This window comes from Thrips palmi, unplaced genomic scaffold (genome assembly GCF_012932325.1).
Source record: "Thrips palmi isolate BJ-2018 unplaced genomic scaffold, TpBJ-2018v1 HiC_scaffold_12, whole genome shotgun sequence".
Taxonomy (NCBI): domain Eukaryota; kingdom Metazoa; phylum Arthropoda; class Insecta; order Thysanoptera; family Thripidae; genus Thrips; species Thrips palmi.
This window is the reverse complement of record NW_023144623.1, coordinates 3,331,328-3,356,449: the sequence shown is the minus strand read 5'-3', so window position 1 is coordinate 3,356,449 and position 25,122 is coordinate 3,331,328. Positions and strand designations below refer to the sequence as shown.

General features: G+C 44.0%; 3 protein-coding genes across 16 annotated transcripts in view; 1 reads left to right on the top strand and 2 right to left on the bottom strand.

Moving 5' to 3' along the window:
• Window positions 1–1,972: 1,972 nt before the first annotated feature.
• LOC117639928 lies at window positions 1,973–3,827 on the bottom strand. Its single transcript, XM_034376003.1, has 3 exons — window positions 3,673–3,827; window positions 2,781–2,847; window positions 1,973–2,242 (listed from the first exon to the last, which is right to left on the bottom strand). The coding sequence occupies exons 1-3, from the start codon at window positions 3,724–3,726 to the stop codon at window positions 2,031–2,033; spliced, it is 333 nt and encodes a 110-aa protein (XP_034231894.1). The 5' UTR covers window positions 3,727–3,827; the 3' UTR covers window positions 1,973–2,030.
• Window positions 3,828–7,514: 3,687 nt separating this feature from the next.
• Window positions 7,515–16,720, bottom strand: LOC117639912. Of its 9 annotated transcripts, none has more exons than XM_034375950.1 (7): window positions 16,575–16,720; window positions 14,096–14,259; window positions 12,222–12,375; window positions 10,998–11,098; window positions 10,183–10,528; window positions 8,599–8,760; window positions 7,515–8,282 (listed from the first exon to the last, which is right to left on the bottom strand). In XM_034375950.1, exons 3-7 carry the CDS (start codon window positions 12,351–12,353, stop codon window positions 7,710–7,712), a joined length of 1,314 nt encoding a protein of 437 aa, XP_034231841.1. In that variant the 5' UTR covers window positions 12,354–12,375; window positions 14,096–14,259; window positions 16,575–16,720; the 3' UTR covers window positions 7,515–7,709. The 9 variants fall into 9 exon arrangements, with proteins under 9 accessions (XP_034231841.1, XP_034231842.1, XP_034231840.1 ...); XM_034375951.1 differs by lacking the exon at window positions 16,575–16,720 and having other exon boundaries at window positions 14,096–14,122; window positions 14,157–14,266; XM_034375949.1 differs by lacking the exon at window positions 16,575–16,720 and having other exon boundaries at window positions 14,096–14,274.
• LOC117639894 overlaps window positions 13,308–25,122 on the top strand; it is a 25,547-nt gene continuing 13,732 nt past the window's right edge. For 4 of the 6 annotated variants that reach the window (XM_034375852.1, XM_034375853.1, XM_034375855.1 and 1 more), the window contains exon 1: window positions 16,746–16,863. The gene's annotated coding sequence lies outside the window, so the exon portion shown is untranslated. Of the gene's footprint in view, window positions 13,321–16,745; window positions 16,864–17,355; window positions 17,447–25,122 lie in introns of those variants that run through there. The other 2 variants (XM_034375856.1, XM_034375858.1) reach the window with 2 other exon arrangements.

Genomic DNA, 25,122 nt, shown 5'->3' with positions numbered 1-25,122 from the left:
TGCGAATGCCACACAAATAGAGCACGAGGTTTCAAGCAGTCGGAGCGCCTTCACTGCTCTTCAAAGAATGTGACGTCCAAAAGGGGAAATCACTCTCAGAAATTGATCCAGGAAGCGGAAGAAGGGAAGAACTTGACTTATCTCCAAATTGAGTTCTAATTTTATTATTGTGCCTTAGAATGGTTAACATCATTACACCAAATTATTTAACTTAATTCCTTGCAGTTAAGGAGAAAATCCACATTGGAAAAGGATATAACTCAACTTGACCCCTTTTACGCTCTAAATTTAGCAGAAAATGGAGACGACTCAACCGAACTCCACATGACTCCGTTTAAAATATTTCCAATAGGAGATAACTCAACGTGTATTTTAATGAATCTAGTGTAAAAAGAATCAAGTCAACTTAAGCTCCCTTCATTTTAAAAACTGAAATGGAAAAAGGAGCTAAGTCCAAAAAATACACCAGAGTAACAAGCACTTTCTGCTGACTAAAGTTCCACTTGACTTGTCTCCAAATTCCACTCCGTTTAGGAAATACAAGTCGAGATGTCTCTGTTTTCCATTTCAACGGAAAGTGATAAGTCACAGAAACCCTCTACGGAGTGATCGGACACTTTTGATGTTTTTCTCAAAATTTAGCTCTTGCTTTTTGAACTTGTTATCATCTACAGCATTCATTTGGTTTGTTTTAGTTTTCCCTGCTTACAAGTTTTTCTTTCTCCTGATAAATGGCCAAAGTGGACTTATCGCCTTCTTCCGCTTCCTGGATCAATTATGACCCGACTACTTCCTATTACGTTCTATTACGCTATCACATAAGTCTTATTACGTTTCCAAATGATATAAGCTAAAATCAGACCCTTGAAACGGAAAATTTTGGCTATTACGCTATTACTATTACGCGTAATACAAGGAATCGATGACCCGACTATTACGCGAGTGATTTCCCCCTCGGTGACGTCACACTCACTAAAAATTGAAGTACAGAATTCCACGTTCGTTTGAAGACGATCAGTATAAATCCAAAAGGCAATACTTTTAGTACCTATTTTGGCGATACAATTGAGTATTGCCAATAAACGGCATTACGGAAAAGTATTGCCTTCAAAACGGCGATACACAAAAGTATCGCCAAAATTTGGCGATACTTTGGAGTATTGCCACGATTTGGCAATAAACGTCGAACAAATCAAGGGCACAAGACCTTGGTTTAATGCCGTAGTTTTGGCACTACCCAAAAGTATCGCCAAATTTTGGCGATACTTCTGTGTATCGCCGTTCCGAAGGCATTACTTTTCCGTAAGGCCGTTTATTGGCAATACTTAATTGTATCGCCAAAAAATGTACTTTAGTATCGCCTTTGCACTTGCAGTGATGTCACATTCGCTGGAACGTAACACGGCCGCGTTTAGTGTCACAATCGTTTGAACGCAGATCAACATTCCAACGGCACACTGAGAGAATCTTACCAACTATTTTAGGCCTTTCAAATAAAAGCAGCTTGTTAAAACAAAGTATTTTGAGCATACCCAATCTTACAATCAACGTACCTCGTGATTTACGAACTATTTCTTCGTTTAACAAAGTAAATTAGTTTCTAGCTCAGAATATTTCGTAAGGTTTTAAGCGTGCACACAAAGGCAACAATATTAACGTTCTAATGAACTCTAACGTATCACATTCGTGGCACAGTGAAAACTCAACGAAGAATCGCTTCGTAATACGAAGAAAATTAAGACATTATAAAACCTACGAAGAAATGCTTCGTATTATGAAGCAGAATCCTTCAAAATACGAAGCATTTCTTCATGATACGAAGCAATTCTACAATGCCTTCATTTTCTTTGTTGTTATGAAGCAAAAATCCTTCGTAAGCTTTGAAGAGTATGAACGACAGGGGGCACAGTTTTTGTTGCAACTTCAAGTTCCCTGTTTCAACATAATATGGACCCAAAACAATTTTTCCTAAGTAGATCAGAATTGAGACTTGTTTATTCAGTATCCTGAACTTCTCCGGCTGCTTTGTCTTAAAACAGAAGACTCGTCGCGCACTTCTGCAGGTCCTCAGACGTGATGCTAATGATGTCAAGGACGCTGGAGGCGACGCAGAACGGGAAGAAGAGGAAGAACAGAGGGCCCGACGGAACGGAGGTCACGAAGCACTTGACAGTGTACTCGGCCACCAACGCAGCCCCGCGACCCAACACCCTGATGGAACAGCCCACGCCGGCCAACGGGCCTGAAACAAAAAAAAACAACGGCTTCTTTTAGTTCCCTCGCGTATTTTTGTTTATCCTAATTGCAAATGCACACTGAGAATGAAAGAGTCATGATCATGACTACACTTTTGGATGAGAAATTTTTTATTGCCGAAATTTGGGTGAGGAAATTTTCCTCGCCCGAATTTGGGTGAGGAAAGTTTCCTCACCGAAATTTGGGTCATAATACTATGGAGCTATATAGGGAGCTGATACACCCTTCCTCACCCAAAATTGGGGGAGGAAGCTTTCCTCGCCCAGATCGGACGAGGAAACATTCTTCGCCCAAATTTGGGTGAGAAAGTAAACCTCGCCCAAAATTGGGTATTGATCATGACTTTTTCATTCTCAGTGCAAGCGTGGGATAGGCAATAGACATGCACTACGTTGGACACGGTTGAAGTCACGCTTACAAACGGGGGACAGTTTGTCTCACGACGTTATCTAGTGCATGCCTGTCCCACTTGTATTTGCAGTGTCAGGGTTCTTGTCTGTTTTCACGGTCTACCCGGACTGTACCTGAAACGGCAGTCAAAGACTGGTCGTTGTTGGATCGGCCATTGTAATCCTCTACGTGTGGTACTGCCTGCGGACAAAAGTAGACAAAAGTTTGTACTAAGAATGACTTTTGTATTAAGAAGATTTCTTTTGTTTTACAAGAAACCAGGTGCAGTTGTGTTGTAAACTTTTCCCTAGTATAACTCATTTTTGTTCGGTAGACAAAACTTTTCTTCGTATTATAAAAGAATTGTGTCTCGATGATTTTTGGTGGGCTCTTTCACGTTTTAGCACTACGTTTCGAAATGTCTTGTAATAGAAGAAAAGTTTTCTGGATCAGACAGCTATGTATTACTAAAGAATTGTTTGGTAATAAAACTGCACCGTGTTTCGTTTTTTTACAATATAAAAGAAAGTTTCGCAATACAACACTCTTGCAGACTTCAGTTTAGTAATGTGAGCCTTAGTGGGTAATTTTGATTGAGGAGCGCAAGCTTTACGTCAGAATCTGCGTTAAGCGTTTACTGGCAAAAAATACAAAATTTAAACATTCTTGTAAATTGGGAACACCGGTGAAACAATATCGAGGGAAAATTACGCTCTTGCCGAGCGTTAACGATGAACGCCTCTCGAATGTTTTTGTGCCCTAGGGAGGCAGGCGTGTGAATGGGTGTAAACGAAATTTTAAGACTCATGAAGGACGTAGTTTTTATGCTCTTGTTTTACCAGAGGACGACGTCCAGACTATTCATGATAACAATTTATGCTACTCTTCTGAGTACGAAAAACGAAACTTGGCCATCACTTGTAAAGTTATAAAAGGTTATGCTTCAGGCACAGACGCTGTAATGCTTGTTCTACACTTGGATTAGCGGTGTACTCATCCACCACCCAGGCAGGGCTTCTAACTCACCTGCACAGCTACTATCGCAGCCAAGGCAGCGGCCAAGAGCAAGAACAACTTCATGTCGTGAGGTCCTGAGTCAATGTAAGCAGCGCTCTTGTGCAAGGAATCGGCCGATGCGGACCGAGGGGCACTGATAAACTCAAGAGACAGGGCCCTGGCCCATCGCGAGCAACGCGTGTCCACTAAATTCCTTCGTACCATTTTTAGGCACGAAGTAGCCTTATAGTATACCCAGGACTCAGCCGGCTCGAGATTTGATTTGTGTGGCCCTTTATGCATTTCGGAAGTTTTCTATACGATTTTAAAGAGATTTTGCAGACTAGTAGAACTTTGAACGCTGATTCTGATGTTGAAATCTGGTCAAAAATTTGGTGGCCAATTTTGAGAAATTTGCTGTCAAAATCGCCGTTTCCATGGCAAAACTCGACTCGTCAAAGGAAAAAAAAGGGAGTGGGGGGAGCCAAGCCGGGGCGGACCAATAGCGGAGCTTCTTTTTGGGTCTGTACAGCTTACTCCAAAAGCTGAAAAAGCAACGTTCGAAATGAAAAATTTCTTTGACTGCAGGTAGACAAGATGCAACAATAGAATTGGTGCCGGTTCGAACGCAGTTTTTCGGGTAGAACTATCCAATAATACTTCTTGATTGGAGTGTTTTTGGACATGCGCAGTGTTGTTGTTGTGATTCAGTTAGCACTAGGACCACTTCGCTCCACCTCGCGACTTGCAGTGCTCATGTTCCTCGAACAAGACTCACCCGCGTTTCGAAACCATCCCTCCCGAGTTTATGAAGTTTGTCAAACCAACCGTCGTGGTGTTGATACGTTGTAAGGGAGAACTATTACACAGAATTGAAGAAAACATGACTAGAGAACCATAGCCTTTTGAAACAAGCCAAACAATTCAACGTCCACAACAATGGAGGGGCAGTTTTAATGCGTGACTGCTGGCGCTTTCAGCTTCGCGATTTTCGCAAGGGCGCAGACGCCGAGAAAATAGTTGCCAACCCGAGAAAATTAATTTACTGACTTCTTTCTGCTAAGAACATGTTCATGAATCATGATGGACTTCAAAGATGTTCCATTGTCAGAACACTGCGGAATACATTAGCATTGGAATTTTTTGAATTTACCAGCATTTTGATTTCTATTTATTGTCAAGTTTAAATTTCGACGGATGGCACATCGACCACATTGGTACCACTGCCATTGGTAGTCCCCTGAGCCACAACTTCACAACACCACTTCTTTTCTTTCTCCACACTCTTACACAATAATCAAATTGACTTCGTGACTCCTAGGATTTCTTGAAATCGTATTTTTGTACGTAGCCTCACACAATTTTGCGCATACGTGCTTTGCGAACAAATTCATGAGCAATGTCGCACGAATTTTAGCGATTCCGGAATGCAAATTTGTACGACTAGGTCACATGCTTAAAATTGTATGAGGCTAAGTATGAAAATTTACAAAGCAACTATGATGCAAGGAACAGAGCAAGTAAGTGCAACGCACTGAGATATCGCACCATACATGCAATGCCATATGCCATATTGCACCTCACGTGCGGTGCGTCCCGAAAATGCCGAAAAAAAAATGCCCGAAAAATGATGGCACTTCATGGCACTTCATGTACAATGAAAAATTGCAGCAATGGACGCTAAACTCAGAGTTTGTTGCAAGAGAGTACTTTGAGCATACATAAGCTTACAATAAGAAAATACATCGTAATTTACGAACTATTTCTTCGTATTACGAACTAAATGGTTAGTGCCTTACATATGCTCAAACACTTCTTAAAGGAGCGTGCTAATAACGACTGAAATGTTCACTTTTAACCACGCTACCACGATTTTTAATGAGAGATATTATCTTTTCCGCGGTAAGCGCCCTTGTTTCAAGTGCCCTCCCTGACTGTGGTCACACTCCTTAAAGCCTACAAAGCATTTGCTTGATAACTCATAAAAAAATTAAGTCTTTGTAGAATTGCTTCGTATCATGAATCCATGCTTCGTAATATTACGAGGGATTTTGCTTTATATTTCTTCGTTACAATGCCCTCATTTTCTTGGTATTACGAAGCGATTCTTCTTAGAGTTTTTACTGTTCATTTCGCGGCCGTATTTTACTCATAATTAGGTGATTCCTCTAAAATATTCAATTGAGAGCTTAGGTCGCAGGTTCATTTCAAGATTTCTATGCAGAATATTTGGCATCCGCTGAAAAATGCGACGATTGTGCGTAAAGTCCTAAAAGTATCACTAGGTGCCCCACCCTCGCTTAGCGGATCTGAGTCACCACTTTTCCTGTTCAGCAGTCAAACATCATTTGCCTCAAAGGGTCTGGCCGAATGACCTTGCCGAATGCCGAAAACTATGCCGACAATGACGAAAACTAGAATTAAAAGCGAGTGGCGTGGCAGGACCCCCCCTTCCCCGTATCTCTCCATAAAACGCAGCGTTACGCTGACACCCGCACTCCTGAACAGTGCGTTAAGTACAAAAAGTGAACGGCCTGTTTGTCTATAAGAAACGTCACCAGAGATAACCGTATCTTGGTGCTTCAGTGAAGAGTGGGTTGCATAGTGGCACTTCGCTGCCTGTGGCTTCTGGATGGTTGAGGACATCTGCCCTGAGGCAAAGCTAATCTCCATGTATTTTTTCTTATTAGTGGAATGAGAGAACGAAGGTCTTACAAGTTACTAGGAGACTAAAGTATCCGCAGATAGGTAGTTTTAGAAGACGGAATGTTGACCTATTATCCTCCTCGGGGAATAAAAACTTCTACAACCGTTTCAGTTTGACTCCTCCAAAGAAAAGCAGCTCAACTCACCGGGCGACATCCCAGCAGAGCAGGCGTATCTGTGGAGCGACCGCATGGAAAGGCGGATCTGTAGGAGCCCCAAGTAGAAGGGCGGATCTGTTTTTGATACATCAAGAAAGGGCGGATCCAACCTTTTTTGGTCGATTTTGAGATTACACTGAAACTCGAAGGGTGAAACATCTGACCGATTTTCGGTGATACAGAAAGTATGACCAAAAAACGGTCATACACAAATGTATGACCGAAAAATGGTCCTACTTAAATGTATGACCAAAAAAAGGTCAGACATCAGCGAGACTGGCTATTGTTTAGCTTGGGGATATATCAGCCTACCCGTGATACACTATAAAGTATGAGCGTTTTTCGGTCATACATCGAAGTATGACCAGTTTTCGGTCTTACATTTCAGTATGGCCCATTTTCGGTCGTACATTTCAGTAAGACCGTTAAGGGGTCAAAAGTCTGACCTTTCTATTTTCAGTGTATTGTTTTAAAAAATCTGTGATATAATTCTTTACGTTGGAATGGACTACGGAACCATATTTACTTACTTCTCCCAAACAAGGTGGAATTTGGAGACTATTCAAGTGGAGCTGAGGTCTGTGGTACATTTTTGGAGTTACCTCTTTTCTCCAACTTGTGATGAGGGGTTAAGTTGAGTTGATTCTTTTAACATTAGATTCATAAAGACACATGTTGAGTTATCTCCTTTTGCCATTTTGTCCAATGGAGTCATGTGGACTTCAATTGAGTTAACTCCATTTTCCGATGAAATTTAGACCGTAGAAGTTGAGCTATATCCATTTTTCATGTGGATTTTCTCCCGATGCAAACCACCCTGAAGCACGATTATAAGATACAAACTCAATTTGGAGATAAGTCGAATTATTCCCTTCTTCCTCTTTCTGGATCATAATTTTCTCGCGTAGTGCATGGAAAAGAACCACACCGAATGTAAGAATAGTGACCAACGAAACGGAAGAAGTCGGATGAACGGGGAATGTTCAGATACATACACAAGCACGTGGATGGATTTTTAAACAATATTTTATTAATTGTTGAGACATTCACTTTTCGGACATACGGCATATGAATTAAAAACTAAGGAATGAATTGAATACAAAGGAAAAGTTATTCAGAAATTTTAACAAAAACCTCCATCAAGTCCAAGACTAACGCGTCATAGCCACGTGCGGACAGAAGTCCATCCTGTCTCCACTTACATTAGATGATAGGAATATCACAATCGTCGCAAGACACTAAGCAGTCCGGCAGACTGCGCTCCAAAAGTTGCAATTGAGCTCGACATTTCGTGCGATCGTGTCTGATTCCGTAACGGTCTAACCATTCCCTGCCTATGACGAGTTCCCTAATGTCAAGCCCACACTGGCGCACGAAGTCGACCAGGTCGCTGCACCCGAACGGCCACTCCGCTGCAGGCTCCAGGCCCACGTCCAGCCACAGGACCTTGAGTGAGGCGTGGTGCGCGCGCAGCAGACTCAGCGTGGTGGCGCGAGGGAGCCCACCCACGTGCAGCCACCTCACCGTGCTCGGCTCGAAAAGGGCGGGCAGCACGGGTGGATCCGTGAACAGGGCACGGTTCGTGCAGCGCAGTTCCAGCTTCTCCAGTCGCGGCATGGCATGCACCAGGAGAAGGTGGTCTCTGACGGGGTTGAGGATCCGCAGTTGCTGCAGCGACGGGGCTGCACTCCGTAACACGTCCAAGACCCACGCCGGGTCTTTGTGGCCTACCACTCCCGTCATCCGCCGCACCTGCACACACGAAAGAAACTGGGGCTGAGGACCCGCGGTGAGCGCGCTTCTTCAAGTGTCCTCACTCAGTCACTGACAAACCTTGCGTATTAATTGTTTTCGGCATTCTGACATTTTAATTCTAGTACGTGGCAGAAAGCTCACCTTTAGGCAAAAATTTGCACACTATTATGCGTGAAAATGCATAAATTTATGCGAATTTCCGCGCAATTTTAAGCAAAACGTCACGCAGGTTTAAAATCGCATCACGACGTACAAAATTCTACATAAACGTAGTGTGAACACGTAAGGGTTTGTGCGCGGGAGTGATGGAAAAAAAAATAACGCTATCTGCACTCACCCCGTGGTCCCGCACTTGTTGCAGCGTTTCTGCCTTTTCATCCACACGACAAGATCGGTCAGTCGCAGAGAGAGACAAATTCAGCACAATGCGACCTTCATCTGGTGGTGGCGCTTGCGGCTGAGCTGCTGGGGGCATCCTTGCCCGTGCTCCCATGGGATCCTGGGGACACGAGAAAACGCAATAAGTGCAGGTCAGACATCAGCGAAATTGGCCCTTGTTTTCCTGGGGAAGTACCATCCATTTTCGGTGATACATATGTGTACAACCTTTTTCCGGTGACACATTCGTGTACGACCTATTTTTCGGTGATACATGGTGGTGATACATTTACGGTGATACGACCATTTTTACTGTGGTGCATTCCAGTATCACCCTTTTTCCGGTGAGACAGTTATGGCTCACCCCTCAGAGAGTGAGATGTATAACTATTTGATTTTCAGTGAACGGGTTTAGACCCATCGGGAATGGGCCGTGACGCATCACAGTGGGCCAGAAGACCGTTGGAGGTGGCCAAAACTCTAGACGCGTTTTGGGCTCCAGAGTCGCTAAATGGGACTCGAGCCGCACGTTCGGAGAGCAATCCATTGGTGGGGTCACACGCTCGGTTCGAGTCCCATTTAGCGACTCCGGAGCCCAAAACGCGTCTTGAGTGTTGGCCGCCAGCGCCGGTCTTCTGGCCCACTGTGCGCATTGAAGGTTGAGACCCAATGAGATCCAGCTCTTTTGGTTTGCTCAGGCAACGCCTGCTGAGCAGGCAAGTATGTGGTGCATAATTTGGTAAGCAAACCCGCTGCAGTGCACACCTACTGAGGGTGACGTCCATCGAACTTAGAGTCACCTACTTTGTCAAAGAAATAATGCAAAGTCTCCGTGTTAGGACATTTTGCGATGGGTCAGACCTATTTAAATGGGTTCTTTTCACACACCCATGAGCTGGACCCAATAAAAAAAGTGCTTGAAAAGTCCCTATTAGAATGAGTTCAAACATGGTTAGGTTAGGGTTTGTCTGCTATGGGGAGCGACGTATACCGAAAGCGAAAATCTTCTTTTGTCGTCAAATTACGTCTGAGGAAATGATTTGGGACCATTGCGGCCTGACTTTGGACCCGCTAAAAGTCTATTTACGCTATTTTTATCCTCACAAAAGAGTAAAAAAACCTTCGCAGGAATGTTTTGTCGACTGAGTTTCTACACTCTAAATGTAAGGTGTCCAGAAACTGGGCGCCTTTGTCGCCTGCCCCACTTTTTAGGGTGCCAAATGTCACCCAGTTTCTGGGCACCTTTGTCGCCTAGTCTCGGGGTGGACAAACCATTAAGGAACCTGCCTTCACCCATTGCTCAGCAACGACTAAGGTGCCAAAGGTGCCCAGAATGTGGGCACCTTAGTCGCCTGGGAACTAGACACCTGTGCATGCTCTACCATGGGAGAGGGCCGGTTACTGCATGATCAGTCCACCCCAAAACTGGGCGACAAAGGTGCCCAGAAACTGGGCGACATTTGGCACCCTAAAAAGTGGGGCAGGCGACAACGGCGCCCAGTTTCTGGACACCCTACATTTAGAGTGTACCCGCTGCACTGACCCGGTCCAGCCGTCCGCTGGCGGCCAGGCCAACGATGAGGGCCTTCAACAGGGAGTCCTCGGCCGCGCTCCCGTCGACGCGCCACTCCGCTGCGTGGCCTTTGCCGCCGTCCTGGCGGAGCGTCATTGTGCAGGTGGCGGGCAGCGCACGCAGCAGCTCCAGGGTGTTGAAGGCAGCGGCGTCCGGCAGCTCTTGAATGGCCTCCCCAAGGTCACGGCTCGCTCGCTGCATCCAGTCCTGCAGACTTCCCTGCAGCGCCGCTTTGGGACGCCTCACGTCGTGGTGCTCGCTGCACAGCGCGGTGGGGGGACTCTGGCAGCCCATGCACCACCAGGAGCCTCGAAGTCTGAAAAAGAAATTACAACATCGGTTTGCATTGAGAGAAAATTAGAAGGGGCCAAACACTATCTCGCAGTCCACACTCTGAAAACCTTACAAACTATTTTGGGCGTTACAAAGAAGAGCAGCTTATTAAAACAAAGTATTTTGAGCATAGATAAGTTTACAGAAAGAATACTTCGTCATTTAGGAACTGTTAACTTTTTCGTAAGGTTTCAAGCGTGCAGAGAGGTCAAAAATTAGAGGTAATACGAGAAAAATCCTCAACTTTGAGGTATTGAGGGCAGGATTTGTTCGAGAATTTTAATCAGACCTAAGGGTCACATCTGACGACAATCTGGGTCTTTCACGTTGAAGTCAGACAGGAAAAAATTCGTAAATATTCAAAACGCACGAAAACGACGTTCAGGCACGGAATCATGAACGACAAAAGTCTCCAAATACTTATTAAGTACTGAAAGTGGGTACGGACTTACCTCTGGGGATCTTCGGATCCACGGCTGTTCAGTGCAATTCCATTTAGTGCTTCTAAACATTCCACCATGGAAAAGTTATCCGGTACCGGCATCGTGAATGGCTGCAGGAGGAACATTGATATGGTTCAGAGTGAACTTTACCGTATTTTATGAGAATAACACTGTCATTCAAACTGCAATAACCATTCAATATTTAGCAATGAACAGCTTATCACAATTTTGTGCCATGATTAATTCTAAAAGTCTTCAATAAAATGGTTATGGATAAATTTTGCAATGAAAGTGTCACTGTTTAGTGTTAATAAAATGATATCGCAAAAAAATAAATTATGATCAGAGTTACTACAAAAGGCTCTTTAATCGTGAACTAAAGGGGTGGTTATTGCAAAATGCAATGACTGTAATGCAATGACTGAATTCAGGGTCGATAAATCGTGGAAATCGCAAACTCAGTTTGATCGCAAAAAAAATTGTGGTAAAAATATTGCAAAATTGACGAAAAAGTAGTGCAAATTCCGATATTTTAACTGGGCAATGGCGATTTCTTTTTAAAATGGTCCTTTGAGAACCAGAAATTTCTTGGGAACACCTGATAGCCCCAGGAGGTTCGGAAACTGATTTTAAGAAAGGCGTTTAGAAAGGCATTAAAGATTGTGGTACCGAAGACGAGGGTTTCCGAGGATTTCCCCTTTAACTTATTCTTTTCCGACCAGATAGAAAATTCGCTGATTATTGTACCCCGACCTCACTTCGACCATGCTTTGACAAGTCTTTCCGGAAGTTGTTTTATTGTATACATTACGAAGATAAGTACACACATCTGCAGATGCACAATTCTGGGCCGATAAGAAAGGGAATGAAAAAAGTTGCAGTAATAAAAGAACAAAAGATAGATGTGGCAAATTAAAATTTAGATACATCATAAAACTCCCCACTACTGATAAGATGTTTAGTTTTGTTATATGTTGTGTTATATTTGATACTCATGGACATGAAAGTACATGGGCAATACACTCTAATCTTACAATGAAATTTGACCTATGCTATTCGTATGTTATAGTGAATTCAGCGTAAGCATGACACGAAACAATATTTCTTCGCAATCCGAATCTTTTAACCTTTTTCATTGAAAGATACGAAGAAAAACCTTCGTCATACGAAGAAAAACCACCTTCGTATTATGCTTGCGCCTTTCTTCGTAAGACATTTAGAGTGCACTCCTACCTTGCGGCACTGAGGGCACAGATCATTGGGAAGATGCAACAAACAGGAATCGCACACACTGTGCAGGCAAGGCAGTCCCTTCGGCCGTCGTTCCTCAAAATCCCACGGGTGGGTGCAAACAGGGCACTCCATGCTGCTGTCCTCTCACGACGAGCTGTAACACAAAAACATACCCCACATTTATCCTCATATATTTTGAAACTTCAACGAGATATCATCCAAAATTCCAGGGAGCCTTAACTTAACATTTAACTGACACTGCTTTCATAACGTAACATAAGACAAAGTTTGCCAAAGGTTGAGGGTACAGGCTTTTGAACGTACTTCCAAAAGTATCTCCACACAAATTTCAAGACAAACGAAAAATAACTTACCCTCTTGAAAGGATGTCAGAAGTTAAGGGTTATAAGTTTAGCAGTCAGTGCACTGGTAAAACTAAAGCGTAGTATTACCTTTAGCGTAATCAGTTTGCGCTTGAAATCAAGCGTAACAGTCTCATCCAAGGGGGTATTCACTCAGGTGTTGGTCGAAGGGTGTGTAATAGCCCTGTGAAAGTTCCTGTAATAGGTAATATCTGTGTAATTGCTGTAATATGGTGTATTACCTGTAATGGCCTCGTAATAGGTGTAATAGGAGTGTAATTGATGTGTAATAGGTGGTAAATAGTAACACATAAATCGTTTAAAATGTCAGAAAATGGCGTTGTTATGACGGTAATTGTAATGGAGTAGCTGTAATTGTTGTGTAATAGCTGTAATTGGTGTGTAATACTGTGTAATTTATGTAATGACTGTATATAATCTAATAGTCAGTAATTGCTTTCATAGCACTCTAATAGGTCTGTAATCGTCGATTGTATTCGATGTAATCGTCTGTAATTGCTGTAATAGTATTGTAATAGGTCTGTAATAGCCGTTATAGTGAGGTAATACCCGTAATTGACAGATTAGCTGTAATGGGATGTAATTCATGTAATACTTTTCAAAAGGTATTAGTATGTCGACCACTTTTAGGAGTGAATACCCCCTTGGTCTCATCCCCCAAGATTCCCCCTATCTAGAGGCACGGGGGAATTTCCAGAGTATGCTTCATTTCAAGCGTAACGTCTTCAAGCGTAACCTTATGCTTGACTCAAGCCTAGAGTTACGCCTTACCAGTGTGCCTTTGAGGCTACTCAGTCCAGAGCCTACACTGTGAAACACGTGGACAACTCCACACCTTAAGTGTGGATAGCTCACAGAATCCCTATCTCTTAGCATATGGTGCAAACGTGGAGAACTCCACACGAAGAGGCAACCACTCCCGAAATCTTGTGTCCGCTTGAGCGCCAGAAATCTCTGGAAATCTGAAATCTTGTCCCCAAAAGGGCCAAAACAAGCAAATTTTGAGCGGAATATCGGTTAAAAGCTTGCGAAATCCAACGAAACATTTAGCCTAAAGGAATCTTGAGTTCCCCAAACATTCAATGTGGTTGACTCCTCGACTCCGCATTTGAAATGTGGAGACTGCAAACTGCACTACCAAGAGTTGAGACTGCAAATGCCACTCCTCTGAATTTCAAGTGTGGAGTTTTCGACGTTTCGTTGTGCAGTGAACGAAGCGTCGCTTCGCAAAACAATACGAAGAAAAGCGATGCATTGTAAATTCTTAAAATTAAACCTTAAAACGAGGAAATTCTACAATGCCTCCACTTTCTTCGAAGTTGCGAAGCAAAGCTTTCGAACACTTTTTTAATGTACGCTAGGACGTGGCCAGCATACGTGACGCGCTACCTAACCAGTTCGCCCAGGGAGTGTCGTGGACCACTCCGGTCCAACCCTCCTCCAACCTTTTCTTCTTCGTAAGGTGACTAATACTCCAATTCCTGTGCTTACCTTCAAGATCCAGAGGGCTACAGCCGACGACTTCGATCTGGAATCGTAAGCGTGAGTCCAAGTTCGGCGCTTTCGGCAAATACGTCTCGAAGTGCAGCACGTCCCAGAGGGCGGACTTCCGAGTGGAGAAAGACACCGTCAGAACTTCAAACGCAGGCCTAGGCCTGTCAGGGCGAAGTAAATTATCACCTGAGAGGAGTCCAGAAGTGCAGGTGTATACAGGTACACTGCGCGAAAAAACCACAGTAAATCCTGTTAATTTTTTTGCCGGGATTTACTGTAGTTCAGGACACAGTCTTTACTGTACCTGGTACAGGATATTCCGTACTCCACTCCTGTGGTAACAGTAAATCCCGTACAAAGTCCAGTAGATCCTGTAAAAAAGTACAGTAAATCCTGTACTCTGAACTACAGTGACAGCTGTACTAATCACTACAGGATTTACTGTGATTTTTTCCCACAGTGTACGCTAGGGTGGTCCACATTTTTTAAAAGTTCGAAAAATTGAGGAGCGCCGTCCAGATTCTGAAAGTAGGTGTAAAATCATGAATTTTGATACAAATATGATAATATTTGGACCATTCTTAGGGGTCCATCAACGCGCCTGAACTTTAAAGAAAAATTGAAAATGTACCGGTTTAGTAAAATCGATGCTGTTTCGAGAGTCTTTGTCCGATTTTCGATTGCAAAACGGCGATCTTTTCGGAAAAGTGCGCTCTTCTTGATTAAGTACATAACATGAGGATACGACGCATTGCCTAGTTTCCAGGGGCGTAAAATCCCGTTTTTAGCTCTAAATACGCCATGTTCCTGTGTTTCAAAGGTGTTTGAGTCGTCCGTTCGGATTTTTTGGGTCACCACTCAACGCTCCTGATCAAGATCTTTCGAAAAATGTCTCGGGCGTCAAAATCGGTTGGTTGGCCTACTGTACAGGGGCAAAAAACCACTAAAATTCGCTTAAAAATTGCACTTTTGTGATACAGAGTATCTTATTTGGCATCGGGTCGGATTTCTTGTGGTGCCATTTGACGCGCCTGCTCAAAAACTTTCGAGTACCGTTTCGGGCGTCTGAGCCCGGTGAGTTGCATATCCTACAGACGAATTTTTCGACAATCGACATTTTTTGCTTGTAGAGTCGGTAACCCACCGGATTCGTACTCTTGAGACGGTAATCGAAAGTTTTTGACCAGGCGCGTCAAATGGCACCACAAGAAATCCGACCCGATGCCAAATAAGATACTCTGTATCACAAAAGTGCAATTTTTAAGCGAATTTTAGTGGTTTTTTGCCCCTGTACAGTAGGCCAACCAACCGATTTTGACGCCCGAGACATTTTTCGAAAGATCTTGATCAGGAGCGTTGAGTGGTGACCCAAAAAATCCGAACGGACGACTCAAACACCTTTGAAACACAGGAACATGGCGTATTTAGAGCTAAAAACGGGATTTTACGCCCCTGGAAACTAGGCAATGCGTCGTATCCTCATGTTATGTACTTAATCAAGAAGAGCGCACTTTTCCGAAAAGATCGCCGTTTTGCAATCGAAAATCGGACAAAGACTCTCGAAACAGCATCGATTTTACTAAACCGGTACATTTTCAATTTTTCTTTAAAGTTCAGGCGCGTTGATGGACCCCTAAGAATGGTCCAAATATTATCATATTTGTATCAAAATTCATGATTTTACACCTACTTTCAGAATCTGGACGGCGCTCCTCAATTTTTCGAACTTTTAAAAAATGTGGACCACCCTAGTGTACGCAGAGCAGATCACGGCGCGCTGCAGCTGGAGGACCGTCCGTTGAAGCACGGCGACACCCAGTGCGTCCGCGGGGCGAAGACTGACAAGACTAGTACTATGTTTACACGCCGCCGCTAGTGCGTGACTTAGCGCTAGTGAGGCACCAAAACTGCGTGTAAACGCCTGGTGACCAACCGTAAGGCGGTCAGCTTTAAGTCGGTGACTGACTAACGTAAGGCGCTGACTTAAAGCCGTGTAAACGGGAATGATGACTTAGAGCAGAGGTTGTTTTCGGATTGTGGACAAATATATTTGATTGAATCCAGTAATTGAAGGCAACAGGTTGTCAAATATGGGCAGCAATAAATGTATTAACCTTAATTGAGGTCCAGAAAAAATTGAAAGGTCACATAAAGAGTGTTTCAGAGCAAGTCACTCACTTTCCATGACAACCTTTTTTTTATTCATATTTCAAATAATTTGAGGTGTTTTATATTTCTGATATTCGAAAAATTCGAATAATTGAAAAAGCTATGAAGCAAAATTCTTAAAATTGAAAAATTAAATGAAAATAAAATTAAGATACTAGCTAGTCACTGGCGTGTAAACCGACCGCGTTTCGAGTGACTTGTGCTAGTCGCTGACTTGAGCGCGCCGTGTAAACATAGTATAGACCGCCACGCGCTGGCATGAACACGACGCAACAGACACCATGCTGAGTCAGTCGTCCTGGCGTACTTCCCCTCCTCCCACCAGCGAGCTCGGCGCAACCCTGATCCCACACTGGCGTGGCGGTACGGTGCAGCCACCAGTGTTGCCCGGGTGGTCCTCCGTGCAGGGTGTGCGTAGCGCTGTCCGCTCCCGTCTCGCTCGTGCACTGACTCGTGCTGGAATTCGCGTGTCGTGTGTGGCGCTGGGGAACAGCGTCTTGGCTGGCCGAGACAGCTAACCCGCTGGCACGCGTGCTGAGCCCTGTGCAGAGGTGGCCTGCGTGAGGCTCGTGAGGCTTTCGGACGACACCGCGGCGGTATGTACCGACGAGTTAGTGAGCACTTAGCTCATATTGTATTCTTGTTCAAATTTTCTGCGGTGGCTCCCAGTGGTTCTACTGCTAACGAGATTTTTTGTAAAATTGTATGCGAAATACCCACTGCTCATACTGACAGACCCGTAGTTTTCCAAGGGCGCTGTTTCCAAAACAATGCAGCCTGTTCCAAATACATTTTGGTAAAGGAAAGATACGCATGGGCCAACGTTTCCGGGCTCCGTTTCCAAGCCCCTATCAACTTCATTTCCGGTTTTCACTCTCATTTCAGGAACATGACATCACGTTCAAACGAATGTGACAAATTGCCACGTTCGTTTTAGCACTATGTCACATTCCTTTCGACGTGAATCAGCCATAAATTAGCTTATTCACCTTCTAACGAATGTGACAATGCTCAAACGAACGTGACATTTTGTCACATTTGTTTGGACGTAACGTCACGTTCCTGGAATGAGAGGTATTTCCTTAACTTTTTTTCTCTTCGACCAAGGACAATAGGAGAGCCTTGTCGCCAATCGAAGAATTAGAGGAAGAACATAACCGGAAGCTAAGCAGAAAGGGAGTAGGTACCGAGTTGGTACAGATGGAGAAATGTCGACAACTTTGTTTCTTTCCTTTGACTGGAAGTATTTGAAACTAGCGTAATTTTTGAATGAGACGCTTCGGAAAACTCCAAAATTTCTGCACTCGTAAGTCTGCGAGGTTGAGTTGCCGGCGCCATTTCCGGTTTTGTACACTTCCTGTTCCAAACCCGCCGACGACTAGAATCCTTCTAATGCAGTTTTGCTTACTAAACCGTACTACATATCGTGGTGTTAACTGTTGGCTCTCTTTCAAATGAAGATAAAGACCTTCAAAGACATTGAGTGCTACTACACCCGTAGAAACTTTTGACACGAATTTTCGTGTTGTGGCTAGTGAAACGCCCCTTTTTTTGTTATACTTTTAATGAATTTCGTGTGCCAGTGGCAATGAAATTTCTTTCGCCATGGCATTGCAGACCACTGGCGATCAGAAGTCTTCTTTCCTACACCAAATGGCAATATTTGACTCGTGGCGCTGGGAACCAGTATTATGAACTTTCAAGTCGTGGCGAGGAGAAGTCCGGAGAAGTCATCTCGGGCCGACGTATAAATCGGCACGAGGTCGGCATAGAACCCGGAACTACTACTTGGATGTGATGTGCCCTGACCCCTCGGCCACCGCACCACTGGTAGGCCGAGCGCTCGTCGTTGATTTACTTAAGTTCCTGTAGGAAAGAAACATTTACAGTGCTCTTTTGGACATTCCCAAATACCCTCGGAAAATATTCCGTCGTATACTCTCAACATAATATTTACATACATACATACTAGGCAGTTTTTCAGACAGGCAACATAATAAAGACCATCTTCAATCGGTTCTTTCAACAATAAAACATATTTCTGTGGAAAAGTAAGAATACATGAGTACCCCTGAGCTATGGCAGTAAGAATAACCGTTCAAAGTCAGTATAGTATTTAGCAGAACAGATAATGACTGCCAACTGTAACTTGAATGTTACTAAACTTGATGTAAGCTTTTGCTAGCTTAGAATCTAGCGGTAGAGGGTGTGAGTTAAATATTTAATGGGCGCCAGGCAAGTAAATTGCCGCTTCACCAAGAGGTGTTCATGTTTCAGACTCAGTGCGACGAAGGGCAGGATAAATTATTAAGTACAGGTATTAACAAACATGCGTTTATTAATCAATTAACTGGGCCCAGCTGTATGAATAGAGAAGTCACGATTAGCAACAAATAAATTACAACTATAATTACTTATCTATGCCCCGCATAAGCAGGGCGCACCAGCCCCAACCATCGCTGGCCAAAGTGGCGGACAACCAGTTAATCGAATGAGCCAAAATATAAATCACTTATTTACCCAACTAATATTATTTAATAGACTCATAGATGTAGTGACTTAAACAGCATAAAATCATAGCTGAATTATACCTACATCAAAATTAAAGCAAAAGCTAAATAATATTAAGAAGCCACACAACTACTTGGGGCAGACAGGCTAAATTCAAACGTTTTATAAAAATGGCTCACTAGATTTCCGCCCCCTAGTTTTGCAAATATTTATATTCTAACAAGCACAATATTTACAACAATATCAAGATGTATTTACAAAATTGCAAAACAATGAGCACCCTAACCCAAGCAAATTAAAAATACACAAACATAAGCAAAGCTTCAGCAGAAAATAATCAATTGGAGGTACTTTGGGGAAAAGCAAAAGCATAAGCAAGAGCAAATAACAACAAGGGATAGGTAACTCGAATACCAAGACTATATTGAGAGGTTGCTGAGAAGGGAGACCCATGCTGAGGCGATGGACCACCCTCAGTCACCCATCGCCTGCACAATATAATCTCTGAGTACCTTTAGACCAGCAGCGTTAGGATGAATACATTCAATACCTTTGACAGTGCGCTGGACATACAAGTCCCTATTTACCTTGCCATTACTCAGTGCAAAGTCAGTAGGAAACTCAAGCAGCTGTACAGAAGGTTGCTGAGCTAGACCTTTTATCCAAAAATTGAATTGGGTTATGTTGGGGGCCAGTGGGTCATACTTAGAGTGGGCCAGCGGCAACAGCAAACCGCAATATACTGAACACCCTTTTCGGATGAGAGTGCGTACTAGAGAAGCATAGATTTGCCAAGTGGAGGCCAAATCTCTTTTCTTTAAGATGTCTTTAATTCCTACGAGTAGCACCACTTTTCCAGAAATAGGGAGGGCTTTAACCAAAACTTTGACAGCTTGCACGCCAGCCCCACTCACACATAACTGGTTGGAAACTGAGTGAAAAGAGGTGGGGTATTTGTTTAGAGCCCGCTTCAGAATACTGTCCCCTATCAACACAGCCATGATCTGGATCTCCACACTGCCTCCCAAGGTCCCACACTGAACGTAACTGGTCACCTCACATTTTGACAAGATTGAGTGCTGAAGTGCAGAGGGCCGCCATGGAGAGAAGTGGAGTTAGCCCGTCATTGCGAGCCGAGCTGTGCCGCGTCGTCCAGCGTCCATCGCGCTACCCGTCATTCTAGCCGGCCATGGCGAGAAGTCTTAGCAGAGTACAAGAAAAACCCTGGGGCACACCAACACATCACATCAGCTGATCGGCTACATAACCTTCAGGGCACCACGTTTAAACGAAAAGAATGAGCGAAAATGACTGTGACGCGGCGCTTACCGTTCGCGGGTGGAAAGCGACATCAATAATTTGTCGACGGCGAGCGGGTTTTCTCGGATCTGCGCCGGTGAAACGTGGTAAACGTGACAAAACCCAACGCCAGAATGCACGTTTTGGCTCTCGGAAAACCGTGTGCGCGCGACTGAGGCTGAGAGGGGACCGGAAAAGGGAGATGCAGCAGGAGAGGGGATTTTCGAAACTGGGGAGAATGAACCGGAAATGAAGCGAAGCGCGAGAATTTTGAATTGAACGGGGAAGAGCTTTACGTGCTACATGACCGTGCGGTGCTGCAGACACCAAATAAAATTAAAAATAGAAGAGGGATAGTGAGACAAAGGAACTAGAGTTTAGAGGGGATAGAAAAAAATTAAATTACAGAAAAAAAGGAACGGACACGTTACACAACTTACAGGTTTCCAAAGCCTCTTGCAGGTCACTGGTTTTTGACAAGAAAGCAATGAGGTGGTTTGCGAAACCTCTACGGAAAGAGAAGGGGTGCGATGATCGAGGGGCTAATTGGCAGATCTTTGACCTACGTTTCTTTGGCATACAGGACATGAGCCCCGTCCCGTTTGAGCCCCGATGGTCTGAGCCCCGACCTGAGCCCCAACCTGAGCCCGGGTTAAGCCCCGACTTGAGCCCCGACCCAAGCCCCAATTTTCAGAGCCCGGATTGAGCCCCGACCTGAGCCCCGTTTGAGCCCCATTTGAGCCCCGTGGCAATAAATCATGCTAAAATGCGTGATTTCAGGTCGCGGGGCTCAAACTGCGCGCCTTTGTATATTAATTCCTGGCAAATGAATAACAAAAGGTAACATAAAGCCTGGCACATGAATAACAAGGTAGGTTTACGCCAGACCGCGTCTTGTCGTAACAGGCTTCGCGATGTCTCGCTGCCTGTTCCTCCAATCCACGCCTGGCGTACCTACCTTGGCCTGCGGCGCTAGCCTGCCTGCGGCAGGCGGCTTGTCCATTGTCGGTTAATTTTTAGCTTGTTGAATGCTGGGGGGCTCCGCCCCCAGACCCCCCTACATTCTAAATAAAGTTGTTATCCACAGATAACACGATCTTGAACCTTGTCACTTTTTAACTTGACGAGGCGGGGGGGCTCCGCCCCCCAGACCCCCCTTTCTCCAACACAGAAATGATCTATCTGCAGAAAACTCGATTTTTCGCCGTTTTTAGGTGTTTTTCCGCTATAAAAACTGAACCAGTTGAGCTAGGATACTGAAATTTCGCGTGTGTCGAGCCAAGGACATACCCAAAAAGTGTGCAAAATCTCACCGAGATCGGCCGAGCCGTTCAGGAGGAGTAGTGCGCACACACACGCACGCACACAGACAGAAATTTTTTTTTAACCCCACTGGAGTAACGGGCTTCGCTATCGCTCAGCCAACAAAAGGTAACACAACGAATACCGTAGAACGGGGTAATATGAGACATGAAGGAAAATAGAGACAAAGCGCACTTTTTTTGGTTTTTGTCGTGTTGCTCTGAAGTGGTTGTTCAGAAGACCATCGGGAATTTTTTTTCGTGATCTAGGAGGCCTTAGCAGATCACGGGAAACGCACGAAGGCAATCAGAGACTCGCCAGGATTATTAAGAACCAAACGAAAATCATCTAAATTCTGACAAGTTTTATAAAGTTCGTAAAAACCTCCCCAGAAACCTCGGTTGGAACTCTGGTTCTCGTCCGAACGAGGTTTACATCTGTAGACAATCATGTCAACATAATCAGGACAAAATTTGGTTCTGTTATGTCTACTCCCGGGCCGCCTGTTCCAGATGGAATACAATTTTGTAACCTTGCAGGGAAAATAGAGACACCTCTTTTCGTTCGAAACATAAGGCCAAACATACTCCACTGTTCTTAATTTCAAGTAATAATGATTTTAACACGAATTTGTTTTACTACCTGACCGGCATCTATGCTCTTCGTTTAGTATTTTCATGTGACAGGCACAACTCATGACTTCTTAGATATTTTTCAGCTCTTTTTGGTGACACCCATTTTTCTTCCCTCCAGATTTTATCTCTCCTTCATTATAGTCCCCAATCATCTTTAAAATGAATGAAAAGAACTTAAAAAGCTCCAAACCCACCTAAAAGAGTTTATTTTCCATACTTCTTTACCATTTTTCTCTTTTGTCTCATATTACCCCACATTGCAGGGAAATATGGGACGGCATTCCGAGGGTTATTGAAGGGTCCCTACTGCACCTAAAAATCTGAAATTTGGAGGGAGTGTAGCCAAAGGGTCAATGAACAAGTGATGAACACCTCAGCACCTCAAGTTGAAATTAAAAGGGGGAAATTCACATAAAACCTCGAAATTTGTCTCATATTACCCCGTTCTACGGTACTTCATGAAATCAATTCTGCCAACTCACATGAAATCAGATTTAGTCTACAACTATGTGGAAATCTATTACTGTCCGAATATCATATTTACTAAAGAAATCTACTTAACTGTGGTCCTGGTCGCAATGCTCGCGAACTGCGTGGATGAACAGGATGTGAATATCACCTTCAAATTCGTGACAATAATTATCATCCTGGACCTAACAGTTCCAAGCAGATGTGTAGCACCAACACAGTACCTAAAAAATTATCTTCTTGGCCTCTTTGGCCTCCATACATGCAAGCAGGTACTGCGATAACTTTGAATGGGAATTTCTTGGATTTGACAGCTTTCGGTTTCTTAATCGAAAGAGCCAGTGAGCGACTTCATATTTGTGCTGGTCATTCATTATGCAGGTTGACATGGGAACAGGCGGACTGTCTTTCTCATACCGTTTGAGAGACAGATTGTAATTCAAAACCCCTTTCTTCACCACATCAAATGCAGCAGGCTTTACCTACAAGGGAAACAAAACAGTATTATGCATGAACACTGGTGACCAGACATCTTACCTGTGCTGTCCAGGAAGGCACCAAAAACTTCATGATTCATTTTATGAAATGCTGCAGAGAAGTTGGTTGTGCGTAGCCCAGGCGACTTTTAATGGCACTTCAGACAGTATAAGTATTGAATCTTCTCCATATTTCTGACTGACAGCCATAGCATTCTTCGACAGATTAAGCCAAGGATTATCATCTAACTTTTTCTTCTTTCGAGCTTCGTATTTACAGTTCTGAGGCATCCTGATGTTGGCACATTTGTAAAGTTGTCGGATTCCAAGTCCTGTTCACCCTTGGAATCACCCACTTTCTTGGCCAATCGCTTCCTTTTCACCACCTTGGCTCTTGAACGTTCTTCGTCACTGGCAGCTGCTTCTCTGTTCTCCATTCCTCGCAGCTGAGCTCGGAAAGGAAACTGATTGCTGTGATTCGGTTCGCCAGCTCCTGCAAACAAAAATCGAAAGCTGATAAAAATGAAAAGAAATTGATAATCTTGATTATTTTCTCTTAAAGTCTTAACCAAACCAACACCAAAGTTTCAAGAAAAACAACAACCACAGTAAGCCTGTCACGTGCCAAATCCTTTGTGCTATGTGCTCTTTTTTGTGTTCTTTTTGGCCCGTCCCGTTTATTTTTTGTTTGTGATATGCACTTATTGGCAATCATCACCCCAAATACTGTTGCCCTGATACCAAAACATCATTTTGAAGTGAAAGTGACTGGAAATGGCTTTCTGAATGATATGGCTGGTACGGTGCCATTCTATGAACTTTACGAGCCATCAGAAATATATTTCAGGCCCCGAACAGGGTAAGGCGAGGGGTGACCCACTGTAAATTTTTTTTGTACATTGATTGTGTGAATGTGTAAGAATGTGCGAGATTTCTGGCGTTTTTGCCACACATGTTGCCTACTTACAGGCGTTTTTGCCACCTGAATGTGGAATGTGGTCAAATTTTGTACAACGAATGTGGGAAGCTGTTCCCCCCTCGGGGTAAGGAGTTCCGGGCCAGACATGGGACCTTTTCAGGGTTGATCGACTAGTGATTACTGCTTTGCCTTCGGGTCACTCGGGTTGCTGAGGACTCTCAGAAAGCAGTGACAATCAGCGGGTTTTTTCTTGCATGAGGACTTGCTGGGCCCAGCCTGCTTTCAGATTCTTCTTTCCGTCGTCATTTTGATGTTTGTCCCACCACTTCCTTTTGAATTGTAATTTTAGGCTAACACCTATCTGCACTTGTCCTGAACAAAACTGAAACGAATCAAGGAATCAACACAAAGTTAAATAAGGTGCACTCTTTCTTTAAACTTGAATTTTATGGGAAGAAACCCCAACCGGTGGATTCAGTCTTGCTTGGCAGAGCACCTGACCTTGCTCATGTGCTCTGCGCCGCTTAAACCTAACTTGACTTGAATGTGGAACGCGTGCTTCTCATGCTGGAAAGTGCCTATATCTGACCTTCGTTTTCTGATTTATAAAATTCTTCATTCCGTTTCTCCCGAAACTGCGAAAACAACAAAGCTTACTTACCATGACCATGATCACTAAAGAGCATCACAACCCTTGACACAGCACGATTTTATGGATTCCGGATTCCGAAACCGGCTTCAATGTTCTAGCCGGCTTCTGCCTCGGCCAAGCCAAACAACACAAACAACAATAACACAAGTAACACAAGAAATTCCTCATCCCAGACCGCCCAAGCCTCGAATCAGGGTACCGCCGTAGACTGCAATACTGCAATAGGTATAGCAATATAAATATGGCAATAGAACTTGACGGAGCCCAGTGAGTCCTCAATCGAAGAGAAGGCAATCTCTTCCCATCCGTCCATCAAGGTTAAGAAGCACGAGTCTAACTGTATTCCCATCTATGATTCGCTGCCAATAACAGATATTCAGAGATCCGGCTACGCTGACGCGTGCGTACTCCCCCACGCACATTCTTCTCTCTCTCTCTCTCTCTCTCTCTCTGACGCACACACACAACGACGACGCGCCAGTCGCATCACGTGTCTCGCACTGCATTCGTAGAAATGCGTCCTCTTGCGCCTCTCGTCAGGGCCACGACTCCATGTGAAATTGTATCTTGCTATAAACTCCCGCGGCGGCATG

Excerpts from the sequence above, each read along its gene's own strand:
- LOC117639928 (XM_034376003.1), bottom strand. The coding sequence starts at position 3,726 with ATGAAGTTGTTCTTGCTCTTGGCCGCTGCCTTGGCTGCGATAGTAGCT. Across the intron at positions 2,848-3,672 it reads CTGCGATAGTAGCTGTGCAG|GCAGTACCACACGTAGAGGA; the intron begins GTGAGTTAGAAG and ends TTTTGTCCGCAG. Across the intron at positions 2,243-2,780 it reads GTCTTTGACTGCCGTTTCAG|GCCCGTTGGCCGGCGTGGGC; the intron begins GTACAGTCCGGG and ends TTTTTGTTTCAG.
- LOC117639912 (XM_034375950.1), bottom strand. The coding sequence starts at position 12,353 with ATGGAGTGCCCTGTTTGCACCCACCCGTGGGATTTTGAGGAACGACGG. Across the intron at positions 11,099-12,221 it reads TGTGCCCTCAGTGCCGCAAG|CCATTCACGATGCCGGTACC; the intron begins GTAGGAGTGCAC and ends TTCCTCCTGCAG. Across the intron at positions 8,761-10,182 it reads CCAGCGGACGGCTGGACCGG|GATCCCATGGGAGCACGGGC; the intron begins GTCAGTGCAGCG and ends TCGTGTCCCCAG.